Source organism: Falco punctatus (assembly GCF_963210335.1).
Source record: "Falco punctatus genome assembly, chromosome: 1".
NCBI lineage: Eukaryota > Metazoa > Chordata > Aves > Falconiformes > Falconidae > Falco > Falco punctatus.
In genome coordinates, this window is record NC_137580.1 from 59,524,016 (window position 1) to 59,540,766 (window position 16,751).

Sequence of the window (16,751 nt, forward strand, 5' to 3'; positions counted from 1 at the left end):
CTGGTCCACTCTTCCTCCCACAGCCTAGCAGCTAACATTTTAAGAATGTCCTGTGAAGTTTCTACTTCAGTCTCGCTTCAGGCAAACTTTAACACTCATAGATAGTGAGCAGCAAGAGCTCACTGACAGTATAGCACGTAAGTAAATTGTAAATTGTAAATAACGTCTCCACTAATGTTTGATGTATGAGTAATGCCTGAGGGCACAATTACACATACATCACTTACGCCTACTATCTTTTCATCTAAATACTGAAAAAGAATGATCCGGGGACTGACATACTTGGTCTTCCAAATATCTGGAAAATTTCATGTTGGAAGAATAAAACCAATGAAGATATTTTAATAAGACACCATGAAACCACAAAATAACCTTTGGTGTTCAGAGTAGGAAACACTAATTGCCACCCAGCTCCCTGAGTTTCACTTCATTTGTTTAGATTGCTGTAATTTAAAAACAAACATGTGCATGCCCCAAACTGTAACTATTTGTGTGCCGGCAACACAAACATTCATTCTCTGAAAAATAAGTAAATTATTTATATCTCAAGTATTTTATTTATGCATACTTTAGCTCCTCATCCTCTCCTAGGTTGCTATGTTTTTGGTTTTTTATAGCACATTTCATCAGAAAAATAAGTGAAACACCATATTTGGTTTTTATAACAAAATACACACAAGACACAGAGAAAGCATAATTTTCTTTGTTTTCCAGCTACTACAAACTACTTCTGTCCGTGACTCAGACAAAACCTAAGAGGACTGGCTTGCTTATTTAAAGTTTTCAGGAGGAAGAGAGTCACCTGAAACTGCCAATGGATAATAATGATGGTTCAGTGGTGACTGTGGTTTGACTGGAAAAAAAGTAGCAGTAAAGTGATCTTAATTTGCAAAGAGGTCAATGCAAGCATAAGGAAACATGTTTCTGTCAGCACAATTTTTCCCTAGTGTTAAAAAGCTTTAAAGGCTAAGTATTGATTTTAATGGAGTCAACAGGATCCAAGTCCATCTGCCAGAACATGGGTGGTGAATGAAAATCAGGAAGGACTGAAACAAAAGGTAACGTCCAGACTCTGGAGATCTGGGGTTTGGACCTGAAGTCATGTCTGGTCTGACCTCTAACAGCAATACTGATCATTCCAGTGTTAACAAGGTTCAGGAACAAGGAGGAGAAATCTTCTGGTGGTCATAAATGGCAATCCAGCTGTCTACCCCTACTTTTAATGAGTTCCTACATATGCTGCCTCAGAGCGTTATCTTCTGGAGCTTGGATGCTGTTTCCAACATACCACAAACAGATAGGGAAAGAGGGGATTAATTCCTGGTAAACAACCTCAGAGCATTTGTATGCATTCTTGTTAAGGGTAGGGCAGCATTGTATTGCCTTAGCTCAGTCATCTTTATCTGCAGTTGTCATATCCCAGGGGACAGTATCAACTACTGATCCCTCCTAGGACACACACATAGTTTTAAGACAGCTTTTGAGCAGAACTTTACTAGCAAACCCCAGCAACTCAGCTTTCTGTCTGTCCCACCTTACTGAAATTACACCAAGTGCTCTCTTATTTCTCACCATGCTCCACAGGGATCCTGAAGATTCAGGAAACACTTCTAATCCCTGCTGAGCTCCCTGGAAACAAGCACACTTTCTAAAAAGGCAGCTGATGTACTCTGTAAATATATTGCTTTAATTTTGAGTTATGTAATTAAACCCCAAAGAAACAGTGTGCCCAATCCTACAAAGGGTTAGCTCATTTCTTTGCAGGCCAAGTACAGCCTAACTGATCCTATCTACATCATGATAAAATAATACAATTCTAACATGATGGCAAAGAACCAAAACTGTGAAGATGACGCCAAAGATGATGCTCTAACATTCGGTTCATGGTGACTGGTCAGCATCTCCTCCATCAAGCCTACTCTACATTCCTGCCCGAGCGCAGGTAATAAATACACTATAACACTGACAACCTTGCTGGCAGGCAGAGAAGCTCAGTTCCTTTTAGACTGGGAGCAGCATCCCAGGGAAGAGTTTGCTAGACAAATACCCTTTATACACAGCCATGCCCAGTTTTCACTCGGTGAGAACACAAAATGAAATGTAAGCAGAGTTTTGACTGTGTGTCCTTGCCAGGTTTTACTCAGGTGTTATCCTAGACTGCAGCTAAACAATCTGCTAGATGGTTGTTTTTTTTCCCCCAATTTTATTAATATACAATGCTGTAACAGAAGGTGTTAAAGGAACTTACCCTTTTCCTGTGGGGACTAATTTCTAGCTTCATCACTGCACATTTGTTTAAATTATTTAAGCGCCTGCAAAAGCAAAGGAAACCATATTAAGAGAACACTCCAGTGTTTTGACACAGGCTGCTCCTGCTCAACAGCTTTTGTGAAGGCTGTCTCCAAACTGCTTTGCATACAAAGAGCCACAAGCAGAGTTTCAATTAGAGCCCTAATTATACTTAACCATTAACTCATTACATTTGGCTGTATTCTAACTTCAGACTGAGTGAGGGATGGATGACTATTTGTCACAATTATCTGAATCAAAGTAAAGAGAAGTAAACAGAAACTTAGCCTAAGTTGAGAAGTGCATTATATTCAATGAATTGTAATAATTCCATTTTTTTAAATAGTAGGCATCTGAACCCTGAAACATTCGATCTCAACAGACTGAAAATAACGGAAAAGGCTTCTTATTTGTCCCTGCGTACACATGCTGTGTGAAAAAAGCATGCTGCTTTAAAATTGTACTTTGTAAGCTAAAACCTCCAAGAGGAAAGCTTATTTTCCACTTATTAAGTGTCTATTTTGTTTGTGAACAATTATTATTTTCAATACAGTCCTGGGACAAGACAAATCACCAGTTTAAAAAAAAACAAAAAACAAATCACAAAAAACCGAAACACAGACCTGATTTCTCCTTCCTAAAGAAAATTTCTTTTATACATAAAAATACTGTTTTGAAGGACTAAAATAATAATAATAATTAAAAAAAAAACTGCTGCAGCAACAATAGCTAACTAGTCTCCTTATGAAATGTGATAGCAGTCTGGATGCATACCTTGAAGTACAGTATGAATGCATACAAGCATCCCTCTATTCCCCGATGACCTAATGATCTGGTAGGTATCCCTAAACAACAAAATCTCCCTTCCCTGTCCCCTAGAAGCTCAGTGTGCAGGGCTGAGCACAACAGCTTAAAGCAGAGCAAGGCTTGGCACTGTTGAACACACAGCTCCACGGCAGTTCAGGCACAGCTAAGTACAGGCTTCTGTGGTCTCCTGCCCCTCTCCCAGCCCTCACCTCCCCAGCAGCTGCTCCAGGGACATGGTTCAGCTATGGTAAAGCATGGTTAGAGAAATGCTGGTGCTACGGCAAGGCAAAGGGCAGGAACAGGCTGAGCACCACACAGAAGGCAGAAAAGCTGAAGCAGCAGCTTCATGGAAGTGACAATTTAGTCCCTTGTGTTAATACTTCCACTCATAAGGCTGTACCATGGGTTGGATGAAGAGACTAGCCAAGCTGAAAACCAAACTTTCAATACTTTGTTGGGTTGAATTTACCACGGGTCAGTTCCCCGAGCTGCGTGAAGTGTAGTGTGTGAAGGGGGAGGCAGAGGAGTCGAGCCGCCCCTTTCCTTCAGCCGGACTGCAGCCCAGATTCCACAGGAGCAGAACTGAGCTTTAAAAAGCCTAATTGATTCTGAAGAAAGTTGCATAATTGTCACATAACTTTTCTGAGCAAAATGTAAAGAGCCTGTATCAGCAGCTCTGAAAAACTAAAAAAGTAAAAAAATAAACAACCCCAAAACCTAAAAAAATAAAAAAAAGCTGATTTGTCCTGTTTCTTCAGATGAGTTTTTTCAGATTCATGAAACTTGTAACTTGAATCTAGAAAATGTGTGCACAGGAAGAATTACTAGTTTCTTCTCTTTCCCCTTGCCTTTTATGCACAGGATTAGTTGCAGATGCTATTTACACAGGGCTTGAACCTGAGGCCATCAAAGAAAATCGAAAAGCTCCTACTGGTGCTTTTGCTGCAGTCATAAAGTAAAAGAAAAAAAAAAAAAAAAAAAGGCAGTTTGATCTATAATTAGACCCAGCCACAACACAGCAGAAAAGAAGAGAAACAGGAAGAATTGCCATGGGTCAAATAGTAGGGCAGTTGCAGGTTAGGAAAGTTATCCAGATCTCTTTATTTTCATTTTTGCCCTGACTTTAAAAGTCAGAAGTCACAGTTCTGCTGGCTGCAGCTGATGGGTACATGCAGAAGTCCAGTGAAGTTCAGAGGAATTGCATTTACAGTGTGGGTGAAGGTTGGATGTCCCATCTAAGCGCTACACAACAAAACTGGTATTTTGGTTTTTAAGAGGCCACACAACAGCTGAAAGCCACCTCCCTCTCTCTGCTATAAAAACATTCTCCTCTCAAACCCCTGGACCTCAAGATCACAGAATATGAAACTGGTTTCAGTTCTATATTGTGTAATAATTTACAAATTTCACAGTGTTGCAACCTTTGACTTAGGCAGAGAGAAGTTATCACCAAATCCCTGTATCACGCTTTATCTAGCTCCAGCCTGTCTGACCACTAATAAAGATGATCTCCAATTTCACCAAGATTACATCTCCAGACTTTTCTCCTACTCAAATTAAAACCCTGAAATAGGTGGAAAAGGGTAGAGCAAAGACCTCTGTTTCCACAGAGTGTTTAAGAAGAAAAAAAATCCCCCGCCACACACCTCACAAAAATGAGTATGAAGGCAAGATAAGGTAACCCCCAATGAGCAAAGTTAAATGCAATAGCAGTGAGGCAAGTAAAGGCTCTGTTACACATTTGACATGATTTCATCACAAAACCAGTTTCCCTTTTAAAACCTAAATGCTCTGCAGTAATTGCCTCAGGTCTGCAACTTTCATTATATACATCACACATCCTGCTTTAACTTCTGCTCGAGTTCAGCAGTGCTCAGTTCTTGGAGCTATAGGACACTGAAAACAGTACAATATGCAAAACTGCCTTCCAAACCCATTATTGGGACTGAAAAGCTAAGTTTACAAAGTTTAGGCTTTGCCAGGATGAGAGTTCCTATACAACTATCATTAATCTTCACATAGGCTTTGCAATACTTTATCAGCATAGAAGTACACATTCATTTTCTACAGATCTTCTCATCAAATCGATACGCTTGTTCGTGAACCGCAATTTTCTCTTCTGGCTCTGGACTTTCCCCTTTGGTAGTTTCATTCGCAGCTATAAATTCAATTCATCATTTCCCTACTGGCAGTCAGCAGGTCTGCCTCATTCTTTAGCTCCATCTTACTCTGCCCAAACCTGTCTCAGCGACACCTTCGTGAGGACAAGATGGGAGATGGAGGGACAGGGCAGGATTGCTGCAGATAGCAGTTACAGATGCCTTCACCGTCTGTCTATCTCAGTTACCATTTCGATAAATGCCTTTGAGTCAGCCCTCTCGTTATGCATCTTCACATCCAGATGGTATCTTACTCCTGCGGAGTGTTGTAGCTCCAAGATGTCACTTGCCCCTCACGTACTCCTGCCCAAGCTCTCATCCTCCTTCACCACAGCTCTGCAAAACTCTTCTGCCTGAGGGTGACCAGTGCAACAGGACCTGCCTCCCAGTCCCAGCCCCTGAGTTGAGACTAGCCTGTATCAACCCTGAGTGGCAATTACACTGGAAGCCCGAACCTGTTGCACTCAAAACACGAGGCATTAGAGCTTCCCTCCGAAATGAGCAAACGATGCATTTTTCCCATTCTTCTCCTCAGAAATGGACAAACCAGTTTAGCCTGAACTTCTTTTAAGAAAGGCAGCCTGAACAAGATACTCCCTATCAAAAATTGCAGTGTGAACAGCTAATTTCACCTAATTTATAAATTAAAATATGTGCATATAATGTGAAGTCCTTGTTAATTTAGATACCAGTCAGTTTTCCATTGGCTATAACCTCACATAATTCATTCTGCTGACATTAACAGGAGAAAATTCTCACTCCATGCACCCAAGAAAAGTGGTAGCAATGCAGAATATTAGATTTATGCATTTTAAATGACAATTTTCAATCTGAGTAACTGTATGATCTAGCTTTAAATTTTGAGGTGCCTTCTTGATGGATTTAAATTCTTAAATCCCTTCTCATAGAGCAAATTCCAACTCCATTACACATGTAATTAATTGACGATACAAGGGCTTTCTTGTCTCACTGAAGTTGACAGCCTCTGTACTGGCTCTTGGGGTTTATCTGCACGTTCTGACCTGCAAAGGAGTCCAGCTCTCTACAAACCAAACGATACGAGCAGTGAATGCTGCTCATGTGAATCCATTGCAATCAATTTCTTGGATGAGAAGTCCTGATGGTAAAAGATTTAATAAACCTCTTGCGTATATAGTGTGGCAGTTTTCTAGTTATCCGTAAGGAGACTAAATGAGATTTCCATCATGGCTTGCTATGTATTTTGTACTTAGCAACAACCTTTAGGACAAGCATGTTTCAGTACTTAGTTTCACCAGCGCATGATGCTGCTATCCTCTGGAGATAAATAACCAGTCGTTAATCTACATAAAGTCTTATAAAACCAAGGCCAGCAGCGCTTTGCAGTCACTACATGAAGCATTCTAGAAAATTAGTCATTACTCATACATTTTTAACCTTGCATTTCATGATAAGATCACTAAATGACATTTCTTAACCCTCTATCTTCAGTGTTACCAAATGCCATATGCTATCTCTGTAATTCAAGTCTCAACCCACTTTTCACTTATTTTTCCAGGAAAACCTTAATGGAGTGACTATTGATACCTCTTCCATTTAGAAAGGAATCTGGCAAAACATTGACTAATAAGCTGGTTTTACAGTTCCATTACTTTTCCTGCTTACATTAGTAAGATTATTAAACAATAATTTACAATACTCTTCAGATGTAAACTATCATTTAAAATGCTTCAAACTTGCAAAAATCCCTGTCACTGTGATTTCTACAGTCCTTTTTACAACAATTTCTTCACATGCAGTAATTAGAACAAGGTAATTAGAACTGCTGGCATAAAACAGTTGTTATGCAGAAAAGCAGGTTCCCAGCCCAGGAGACTTACTATTTTGTTACCGTGCTCTGCATATAGTGTTCATTTAGCTCTGTGCTGAAAATGCAAATAATTCAAAAACTATTCTGATTTTCCGTTAAGAAACAGTGATAGACTTAGGGTTGTGAAACAGCTCTAAGTCTTTCACTGAGTAAACCCCTTTACTGTTTACACACTGACCATGGCATGAGTCAAAATAAACCCAGGCTTCAGGCAGAAATGTAGCATTCCAAACCATATGCCTTCTCCAAAGTTTTTTAATAAGTTTTACAGAATTAAACAATGAGATATAGGAAAAAAATCTAAAGGTAGAAATGTTGTGATAATATACTGCTTTTGTCTAACACAAACATTAAAGGGTCAAATTCAGACATCTGAGAAGATTAACTGAATTACTTCAGTTTTATTTTGAGGTGGGATCTGAATGCTTCTGGAGAAACTTTAGCTTCAGTTTTAAAGTTATCTTGTAAAAGATAACCCTGATATACAAGTCACAGGCTTCAGCATGACACAGTTCAGTCTTTAACATCTTTCTCTCAAGCTACAGTAAGACTGGTGGATTCTTACACATATTAAACAGAAAACAATTTGAAGATAAAAGTGAAGAAGTTATTTTACAATTAGCAGACTTCCTAGTTTCACAAAATATCTATATACTCATATAATTTTGGTTTGCTCCCCTTTATTAGAAGTCTTACAATATAAGCTTCCATTCTTAGGATAGAGATCTTTTTGCTGTCCTCTGTATTCAGAAAAAGTGCAACTGTTTTTATTGATCACACTAGCAGCACATCTCAAAGAGATATGGAGGGCATATTCTTACTTTCACCCGTGAGAAACAATCTGATACATTTTTTCCCCCATATAAATAAATAACACCAGTATTCTTGCAGGCAAGCACTAGGTCCAAAATATGCTGGCTTGACTGTATTTTGTTTTCCTGGCAAGGGAAGACCACGCTTCTGGGAACCAGCATTTATTCACATTGCTGTACTTTCTGTTCAATGACTTCACAAGTTCCAGAGCACAAAAATAAGCAGACCGATGCATCACATTTTAGTATCGATGGAATAGGTGCCCTACACTTGAGAAGGGCACATCCTGAGTGTGAACTTAACATTAATGAGATTTTTCCCCTCCTCATGACTGGACAACAAATCTGTTTTCTTAGTTTGAGAATCTTGTAAATATTTCTGAAGAACTTTAAATTCCAGTCCCTCTCTTTCCCTTCCAAGTATGGCAGTGATGGTATGAGAGCACTATAAACTTAAAGCCTTTCTTAAAAAGGTTTTGTAATTCATTACAATTACTGACGTTTAGAGTAGCAGACATTGTGCATACAATATCCAAAAGCATTCATTTTGCAGACAATTTGGAAAGAAGCCATACTGATGGACAGAGGCAGAAAACTGCACTTATTTCTAGGTAATAGGAGACATGAAAAGACTTTTTTTTTTTTTTTTGCCATTTAAGATTGTGGACTCATGCTAGAGTAGGCAACTGATGGATGGGTAAGTGTCAGATGGGGCCACTACAATTGCTTTTATGATGAAATTGGTAATGCTGAGGCTGTAGTTCTGTAAAAACATGCTGCCACACACCATTATGACTTGCTCCCTCTTTTTCTCTACCCATCCCTTCTCCTGCCCGTGCAGCTGGCTGTGGGGTCCTGCTCCATCCTCTGTACCCCCTCTGAACTTCATTATGCCTTTCCATGGGCTGATATAATTTACTAAACCAGCACAGGAGTATCCAGACTCTTTGCGGGGTGAGTGAGTTGAACCGGTTTGTGGAAGGAGCCCATAAACAACCAAGATAAGTAATGGGAGCACGTGGCTGAGGGCAGGCTGATTTTTGCAGTGGTGATAAACTCTTAGCGTCACTCACATTACCCCTTTCAGCCATACCCACATTCACCTTGGCGATCACAGCGCACACAGGGTGATGCGCTGAGGTAAGCATGACTGTTTGCAGACAAAGCTGCTCACCAATGTAAGAAAGGACAGTAACAGAATGCAGCAGCTAATACTGCTCCCAAACCCCAACTCCTGTGTGGAAATTGATGCTACAGTTATATGTGCAGATGGCTGTAGTCAGCACAGTTCTGCTTTCACATGTGTAACTGATTTGGAAATAAGTAACGAAAGCTAATTAAGAATAATGATAAAAAACATGCCTATGAAATACCTGTCACAAAGACTCCTGCCACTTTCCTCCCAAATTTGTTTTAAATAAGATCCCCCAAAATTACTTAGCCCAATATATTATTCTATTGTTAAACCATATAATATTCTATATTAAACCATATACTAATAGTGGATAAAAAAACCCCCAAAACCTCAAGCAAACGGTTATAAAGGTATGATTTATGTTATATACTAATTCAATTGAGGTTACGATTTCCCCAGGTTATGCTTTCCATTACACAGGAAGGGTTTTGTTTCAAAATGCAATGTGATTTTTTTTTCACCTACCTGCATAACGCTTCAATAGCATCTCTGTCCAGAAAGTCGTGCTCTCGCTTGACTAGAGCGATGTCAATTGGAAAAAGGAGATCTGCATGAAAAGAGACAGATGGAATAAAAATGACTCTTATTCCCAGTGGTGAGTTATTTCAGAACAACCAGCTGCCTCCAGTTGAGCTCACCAAGATGCTAGTGACTGGCATTTCTCGGGTAAACACACGCTATCACTCACCTCAAATGCCAGAGGTGCTTCCTTTTCATGTACAAATTTTTGACATGCAGCTTTGATAATGAAAGTTCATATACAAAATGGAGGAAAAAAGTGTAAAGCACAGATAAAACAACATGAGAGGGAAAGAGGCAAATGTGAGCTCCCTATTCAACATCGGAAGTGTAAACTGACTCTGGCTAGCTTTATTTAAAATAAATATACAATCTCCATCAAAGCACTAATATCTCACATTGAAGAAAAAAGGTCAGAAAGCCCCAAATCTCTGGGAAAGAATGAAAAACTGAACCTCCTTGGCTGTTAATCAAGCTATTTAAAAGTTTGACCAAACATTCATGAGATATTGACTGAAATGAAAGCAAGCCAAGCTGTGTGGAGCCCTTACTGCCTCCTTTCCTTAGGAGATTGTTTAGGTAAACAACTGGGAGAGTGAGGGGGAGGAAACAACGTTGGCAGAGAGCTGAAAATTTACTACAGCTCTGAAGCAGCAATCACATATATATATTATTTACTGTCCTCCACAGATTCCTGACTGTCATACAGGTCCTGATCTGGCATTCCTTGCACAGCCAGAACTCCCACCAAAGCCACTGGGTGTTCAGGGCACACAGCAACACAAGGACAAACTACGCATATACTGCTGCAGTTACATACAACTCTCCCGGTCCAAGGGATTGTCTGTAAATCTTTTAATTTCCAGAGACTGAGAAAGAATGAGCTGAAATGATGAAAAGGACTGGTGTTAATTTGTGGAAAGGTAGTTAATATTCGATACCAATAGATAACCTCTCAAATGAACTGTTTGTCCTGATGTTGCCTCGGGAAATGACATATTCTGCAAAATGTAAGAAATTCTGTCTTTTCTACAGAAAACTGCAATTTTAGCAAAGGAACTGACTTCTAGCAAAGCAACTGACTTTAGCAAAGGAGCTCACTGATCAATCTGCATTTTAAAAGTGTACTATGTGGGACCACTCCACATAGGTGACTTCTCAGAACTCTTGCACTACACTAATTTCATTCATAGGTTTCCCCTTCATTATTTTAAGTCCAAGGTGCAAGTAAAGAGGATGAGCATATTCAACTGGTATTTTACACCAATGCTGATACAAGTTTTTCAACTGAGAAAGTTAGTACCTTAGGATGCCCATAAGAAAACATATGGGAGAACTTAAGTGAGAGAGGTGACTTGGAAGAAGTTGATAGTCTGCACAAGTCCATATTTTTTTTTAATGCTTAATTTATGCTGCTGCTGTTTTTGTTGTTGTTCCTACTGCCAGGGGGACTTGCAAAGGACAGTGGTATATTGTTTTCATATAAAGGCAGCTGTCTTTTCAATGGGTATGGCTGGCCTTGCTCTTGCCTCTTGCTCTCACCTCTGCGGTCCTTCTGATGTCAGGCAGGACATGGTCCTACGTTACAAACTTTATATTTAGAGTCCCTAGGCAGGGCAATGGTAACCATAAGTAGGACACATTTTCTGAATGTAAGTAATTTTTTAGGGGATTTACAGCTCAGAATAACATGAAACCCACAAGACCACATACTCAGCTGAGTCTTGTACCCAGTTTTAACAAAGGCTGGAAGTACCGTCCCAGCTCTGCATGAATCTTGGCATCTCCATTCGCACACACATAAAAAAAAAAAACACCCAAAAAAGAAAAAAATGAAAAGAAATAATAAAAGGAAATTTAATTTCTTAACAGGCGAAAAAAAGTTTTGCCAAGTGCTGCTTTTCAAAGTGCTATTATCATCTCATATTGCCAATGCAGCTGCAAATCAAAGCTCAACAAGATCATTTTTCAAGAAGGTCAGCCCAGCATTTGCTGTAATTTCCAACAGTTATTCACTGTAGATAATGGACTTTCTATGCTCATTCTTACAAGCAGCAGCTGGAGTTTGTTTAATAAAAAAGAAGAGGCAGATAAGAGTACATAATTTCACTACAGTGCAAGTAATTTTAAATGGTGGTGGGAAATTCTGAGCAATAATATACATGTCGCACTTCAAAGCAAACTGTAAGAACTGTATGCCAAAACAGCTAGTTCGTAGTAGGTTAGATAGTAAATGAAGAAAACAGTTGTAACTGACCAAAATTTTTGTAAAAGCGGACACACAAAGAGAATCCATCCCACAGAAGGATGCGTGAGTGCAGGAGGCAGCAGTCTCTTTGAGGAGCTGCTGCACATCTGCACAACAGCTTGTTATATTCTTTCCCTACATAGTGAACCTGCGTCTAACAACAAAACAAACTGTTCTGAAAAAACACACAGGACATCGGAATCACGAGGTGTACAGACGCATCCATGCATATGCAAAATTTCCTACCTCTGCTCCATTAGCAGAGCTGGCCAGTGGAGCTGGCCACAGCTGCTGTGTTTCTCTAAGACTCATAGCAGTGGATGACTACTTTCTTGAAAATACGGTTCATTTGTGCGTTAACTACAAGGAATGTGCCATCATGCTAACGTAACATTTGTGCTATGAGGACATCTGGAAAATTCAGACTGAAACAGAGACCTGCAACAAGTTCAAAACTCCAAGAGCGCTTCAGAGTCTCAGTGGGTTTGGTACATCTATGCATGTGGTGGGTAGCCCAGTTCCTGAAAGTCATCTTATGTGCTGGCACTTCAGTTGTGCCCCTGAACCTCATTTATTGGTGAATATTACATCTTACTGTCCAAAAATTGCCAGGGGATGATTGATTTGCAAGCTCAGGTGCCTACCTTCATAAAGCTGTGCATACTGTGGGAATCCAGCAGCCCGCAGCCAGTCACAAGCTTCCTTGGCCTCGATTTCTGGAAAAGGACAGAAACAAGACACCCTCCAATTAGTGATTTGCAAAGCAAAAACTTCCTCTCCACTTCTACAATTCTTGTTACAAAATAAGCACGAAGATATTCAGCAACTTTGAACTGAGACACAGGTTTGCTTAGCCCAGTTTCCTTTTCTTCTTGTGATCAAACATGCCTTATTCTGGAATGTCACTAGCATTCACCCATGATTTATCAACAGCTCATCATTTTAATAGTTAGAGAAGCAGGCATAGATAAAAACTGGAGGAATTATGGATTATTCCATACAGGTTTTGTTAACACTAGAGAAACCAGCATCGCAATCAACATGAGCAGCATGTTCAACAAATCTTTTGGCACGACTATTTTGTCTTGACAGAAATTCCTAGTAAAGCTTGTAATACTGTTGCGCACTTTTAACATCCTGTAGATAGTACTGACAGACTCAAGCCCAAGAACAACCGACACTGTATTGCAGCTCACTCAAGAGCATATTTACTACCCCAGAAGAAGCAAGTTTCACTGGAGGTCTTCACTGCATTTATGAGTTACTTGGTATATTACAGGAAATACAGCTAACTTTCCCTCAGACTGCCCAAAACAACATGCTGCAAAATGAAATTATTCACATACACATACACGACACCAAAAGCAAACATTCTGAAAATAACATGTGTTATATTAGTCTGTGAATAAATTGTACATGAATTCATTTGTTACCTAATACAAGCAGAAATAAAGAATATGTTGTCTTACTAGCTCAAAATAGGAAAATATAAAAGGTATTTAGAGTATTTTTCAAACGTTCAGTAAACAGACTGGGTTGACTTTGTTCTTCTAAAAATTCAAGAAAGTGCTACTGGGAATTAACTCCATGCTTAGAACTGATCAGACAGACAGTGAGCAATCAGAAACTCTTAATGACTTCATCTGACTTTGATTATATTCACTGTTCTTGATGGACCAGAAAGAAAAGCTTCATTATGTACGACTCAGCAGACAATTTTGCCACCTACTTGGAGAGGATACTATAGCTACCTGCTGCAGAAACCATGTGCGAAAGGACTTGTGCAGAACTGCTCAGAATACAAGCTACTGCATATAGGGCAGCGAAGAGCCAAACATAACAGATTTTGGCACGTTATGAAATGTTCCTAGTGAGATACAGGTACACAATTAAAATCAGATTAAATGACAGGCACCTCTCAAGAGTTTCCAAAATGACAGCGATCCCTCTCTAATTTTCCAAAATGCTACAACAGGGTTAAAATATTTGTGCTTTGCCAGACTACTTTGCTAAGATAGGTACCCAAACCAAGGGGTTAAGGTGAGCCAAAGCACAACATTCCAGATAAATAAACAGCTAAAAATCCACTCTCACTGAAGTCAGGACAAGCAGGCATTTGTGTAACTTGTGTTTGCTTCACCTTTAGGTTATGGGACCACATGAGAACAAGCACGTACAGACATATTGACTTAGCTACTCATTAAGAAAAAGCATTCTTCAATTCTAATTGCAAGCAATTGTAAAGTTTTGCTTAAAGTAGCATTTTAATTGCAGTATCCTAAGGAAATAGATGGGAAAGCTAATAAAGAAGGAAAAAAGAAAAAAAAATCTAAAATACATTTAAAACTTGTACTGCTAAAGCAAGAACAAACAACAGGACTTTACTATCTCAGAAGCAATGAAAATACTAAAGCAAAAAACCCCTGCAATTAACTTTTAAGAGTACTTAAAATAAAATGCGCTATCTTATAGGTCACACCCTGCAGAAGTCTCTGGATAGAACGAGACTTGTACTTGATGTAAAACTGGAAAAGAAAATTATGCCCAATAACCACTATTTACATAAAAATGCAGGTAGATACCTGTAGTGCAACTGGAAAAAAAGTGTCAAATTCCTTACTGCTACAGTGGCTCTTCAATGTGTTTAAATATTTGTTCACAGGTCCTCCTCTGCTGAGCACCCCAGGTGTACGACCTGGGAAATATTTCTAGAGCTAGAAAATTGCCAATATGCATTTATCAGACCTTTTTTTTTTTTTTAAGCTTCTTTGTAGAAGCTTTGCATATCTTTTCTGCAAATATATATGCAAGTTATGTGGAAGTCATATTTTGAGAGCACCCAGGTGTCAGGTGCCTTTGGGATTTTCAGAGCATATTTGCTTTCAAAATACCTTTGAGAATCCCCCAAGAAGTCTACCTAGGCAATGAAACACCTGAGTTATTCCTAGTTGGCCACAAGAAACACAAAGAATAATAAAACACCAGTGCACCTGTTCACCGATTAGCCTAGGCAAATGCTTGGGGCTGGTACAGGACAGCAGCAAGGGTTTAAAAGCAGTATTTGCCCCATTTCTATCTCCAACATTTTGGGAAAGCCAGGGCCCCAGCCTCTGGCTCCTGCTGCAAGTCTTGGAAGGGCAAAGGGGTTTGGAGAGCTGTCTTGAAGAAGGGGCCAGGTAGTCCCTGGCAGCCAGAGTGCTCTCTGTGTTACCTCCATCCACACAAAAGCATGGGCCAGGGCGGGATGTGGCTGGGGCAGGGGTGACAGAGCGGAGGGAGGACCTAAAACCAACAGCTCCTTTTGCTAACTCCAGTTGGCCAAACCCAGGGTTGCTACTAGAGTGTGCCAATGCGCTGTGACAAGATGAATGGAAAGGTCATTTCCATCCCAGCTTCCCTATCTCAGCCCTGCTGGTTACTGAGAAGGCACACCATAAACAAAACTGTGTATGCATGTGAAATTCAGGCAGATCAAAATTCAGCCAGAGGGAGAATCCAGCCCAGGATGCACTGAATAGGCTGCGCAGAAAGCCAAGTATAAGGTTCCTAACATAAGAGATACAAACTTAAACAGATGAAAGCTTGTACAGGTAAAACGCCCATTACCACAACATAACTGGAATCTCTCTGAGAATAAAATACATTCGTTAAACCTGAAGTTTTGGCCAAATCATTTAAACTACGCTAGAGGAGAAAGCCCATAACCCACACTATCCAAATACCAGCCTTTCTTCCAGCTCAGCAGCATCAGTCATGGGACTCTTGGTTTGTTAGCTGCCACAGTTTCATATCCAGGTGGACATGGAAATACATGTAAGGTCTCGTCATCTGGATCAATGGCAAACAGGACAACAAGGGACAAAAGAGAGAAGAACAGAGCTTCCAAAATCAGTTTTTTCCACTACTTCTAAAACGTTTTACAAGGGACAGGGTACCCAGAAACCTTAATTCCATCTCCCAGGGGACCTACGTTACAGATCATTACCAGAATTTCGAACTCTACTGAGCACAGCATCTGCTCGGCTAGGGCCAGCTGAGAGTGACAGGGAGGAAAGTGAGCTTGCAGAGGAACTCTACACTGCTTACCAACACATTTTAGGGAAGCCCTACTTCAGCCCCAATTAATTTACCAGGATAGGCAAAGCAATTTCCCACCATGAGCATCTTCACAATAAAGACCTGGCAGATGAGCTGATACAAGTTGCTGAGGGCAAGGGACTGTTCTCACCCCCTCCTCCCCACTCCATCCCTGTGGTGCCACTTCCTTTCTGAATCAAACATCCTTGCCAGTTAAAACCTTTACAATAAACTACAATTCAGTATACATTCCAGGCAAGAAATGTATGTGCAGCGTTTCAGATGTGCATCCTGTGCCCTCCCCCAGCAGCAGGAGGTTCTTGTGCAAAAGAAAGAACCACTGGCAAGAAAGAAATCATGTTATTATTTCTAAATGTCCTGATACAGAAGAAAATCTCTTAGAAAGTAGAACAAAACAAACCAAACCCCAAAACAACAACAACAACAAAACCCACCAAAAAGGAGTACAATGAAGTCTTTATTCTTGGTGTTGAGTAAGCAAACAGCAGGCAAATGTGTTAAAGAGGAAACAGGAAATTTTTATTGGAAACAGCTTTATTTGTTAGTCCATTTCACAAGGCAGGCCTCCATGCTCAAATCAAGGCTAGGAGTGCCTTTTGTGTGCGGTTGGGAACCATTAGTCCTTATTTACTCACTTCCTGGGGGGTTAGGAGGACCCAATGCTTCCCCAAACTGGTAAGTGAAAATGGAAACTTCTAACTTCCTTTTTGTTCAACCCTGGTTAATCTTGGTTCCTGGCCCTGCAAGTTTAAAACTTCATACCAAAAATATCTCA

At 40.0% G+C, this 16,751-nt stretch overlaps 1 protein-coding gene across 6 annotated transcripts in view; it reads right to left on the minus strand.

The window, feature by feature from the left end:
• The window catches only part of DLC1 (DLC1 Rho GTPase activating protein), a 231,565-nt gene that overhangs the window by 13,866 nt on the left and 200,948 nt on the right, over window positions 1-16,751 (minus strand). For 5 of the 6 annotated variants that reach the window (XM_080385794.1, XM_080385795.1, XM_080385796.1 and 2 more), the window contains 3 exons: window positions 12,523-12,594; window positions 9,577-9,658; window positions 2,249-2,312 (listed from right to left, as the gene is read on the minus strand). In XM_080385794.1, coding sequence (XP_080241920.1) covers window positions 2,249-2,312; window positions 9,577-9,658; window positions 12,523-12,594 — 218 coding nt within the window. Of the gene's footprint in view, window positions 1-2,248; window positions 2,313-9,576; window positions 9,659-12,522; window positions 12,595-16,751 lie in introns of those variants that run through there. The other variant, XM_080385798.1, reaches the window with a different exon arrangement.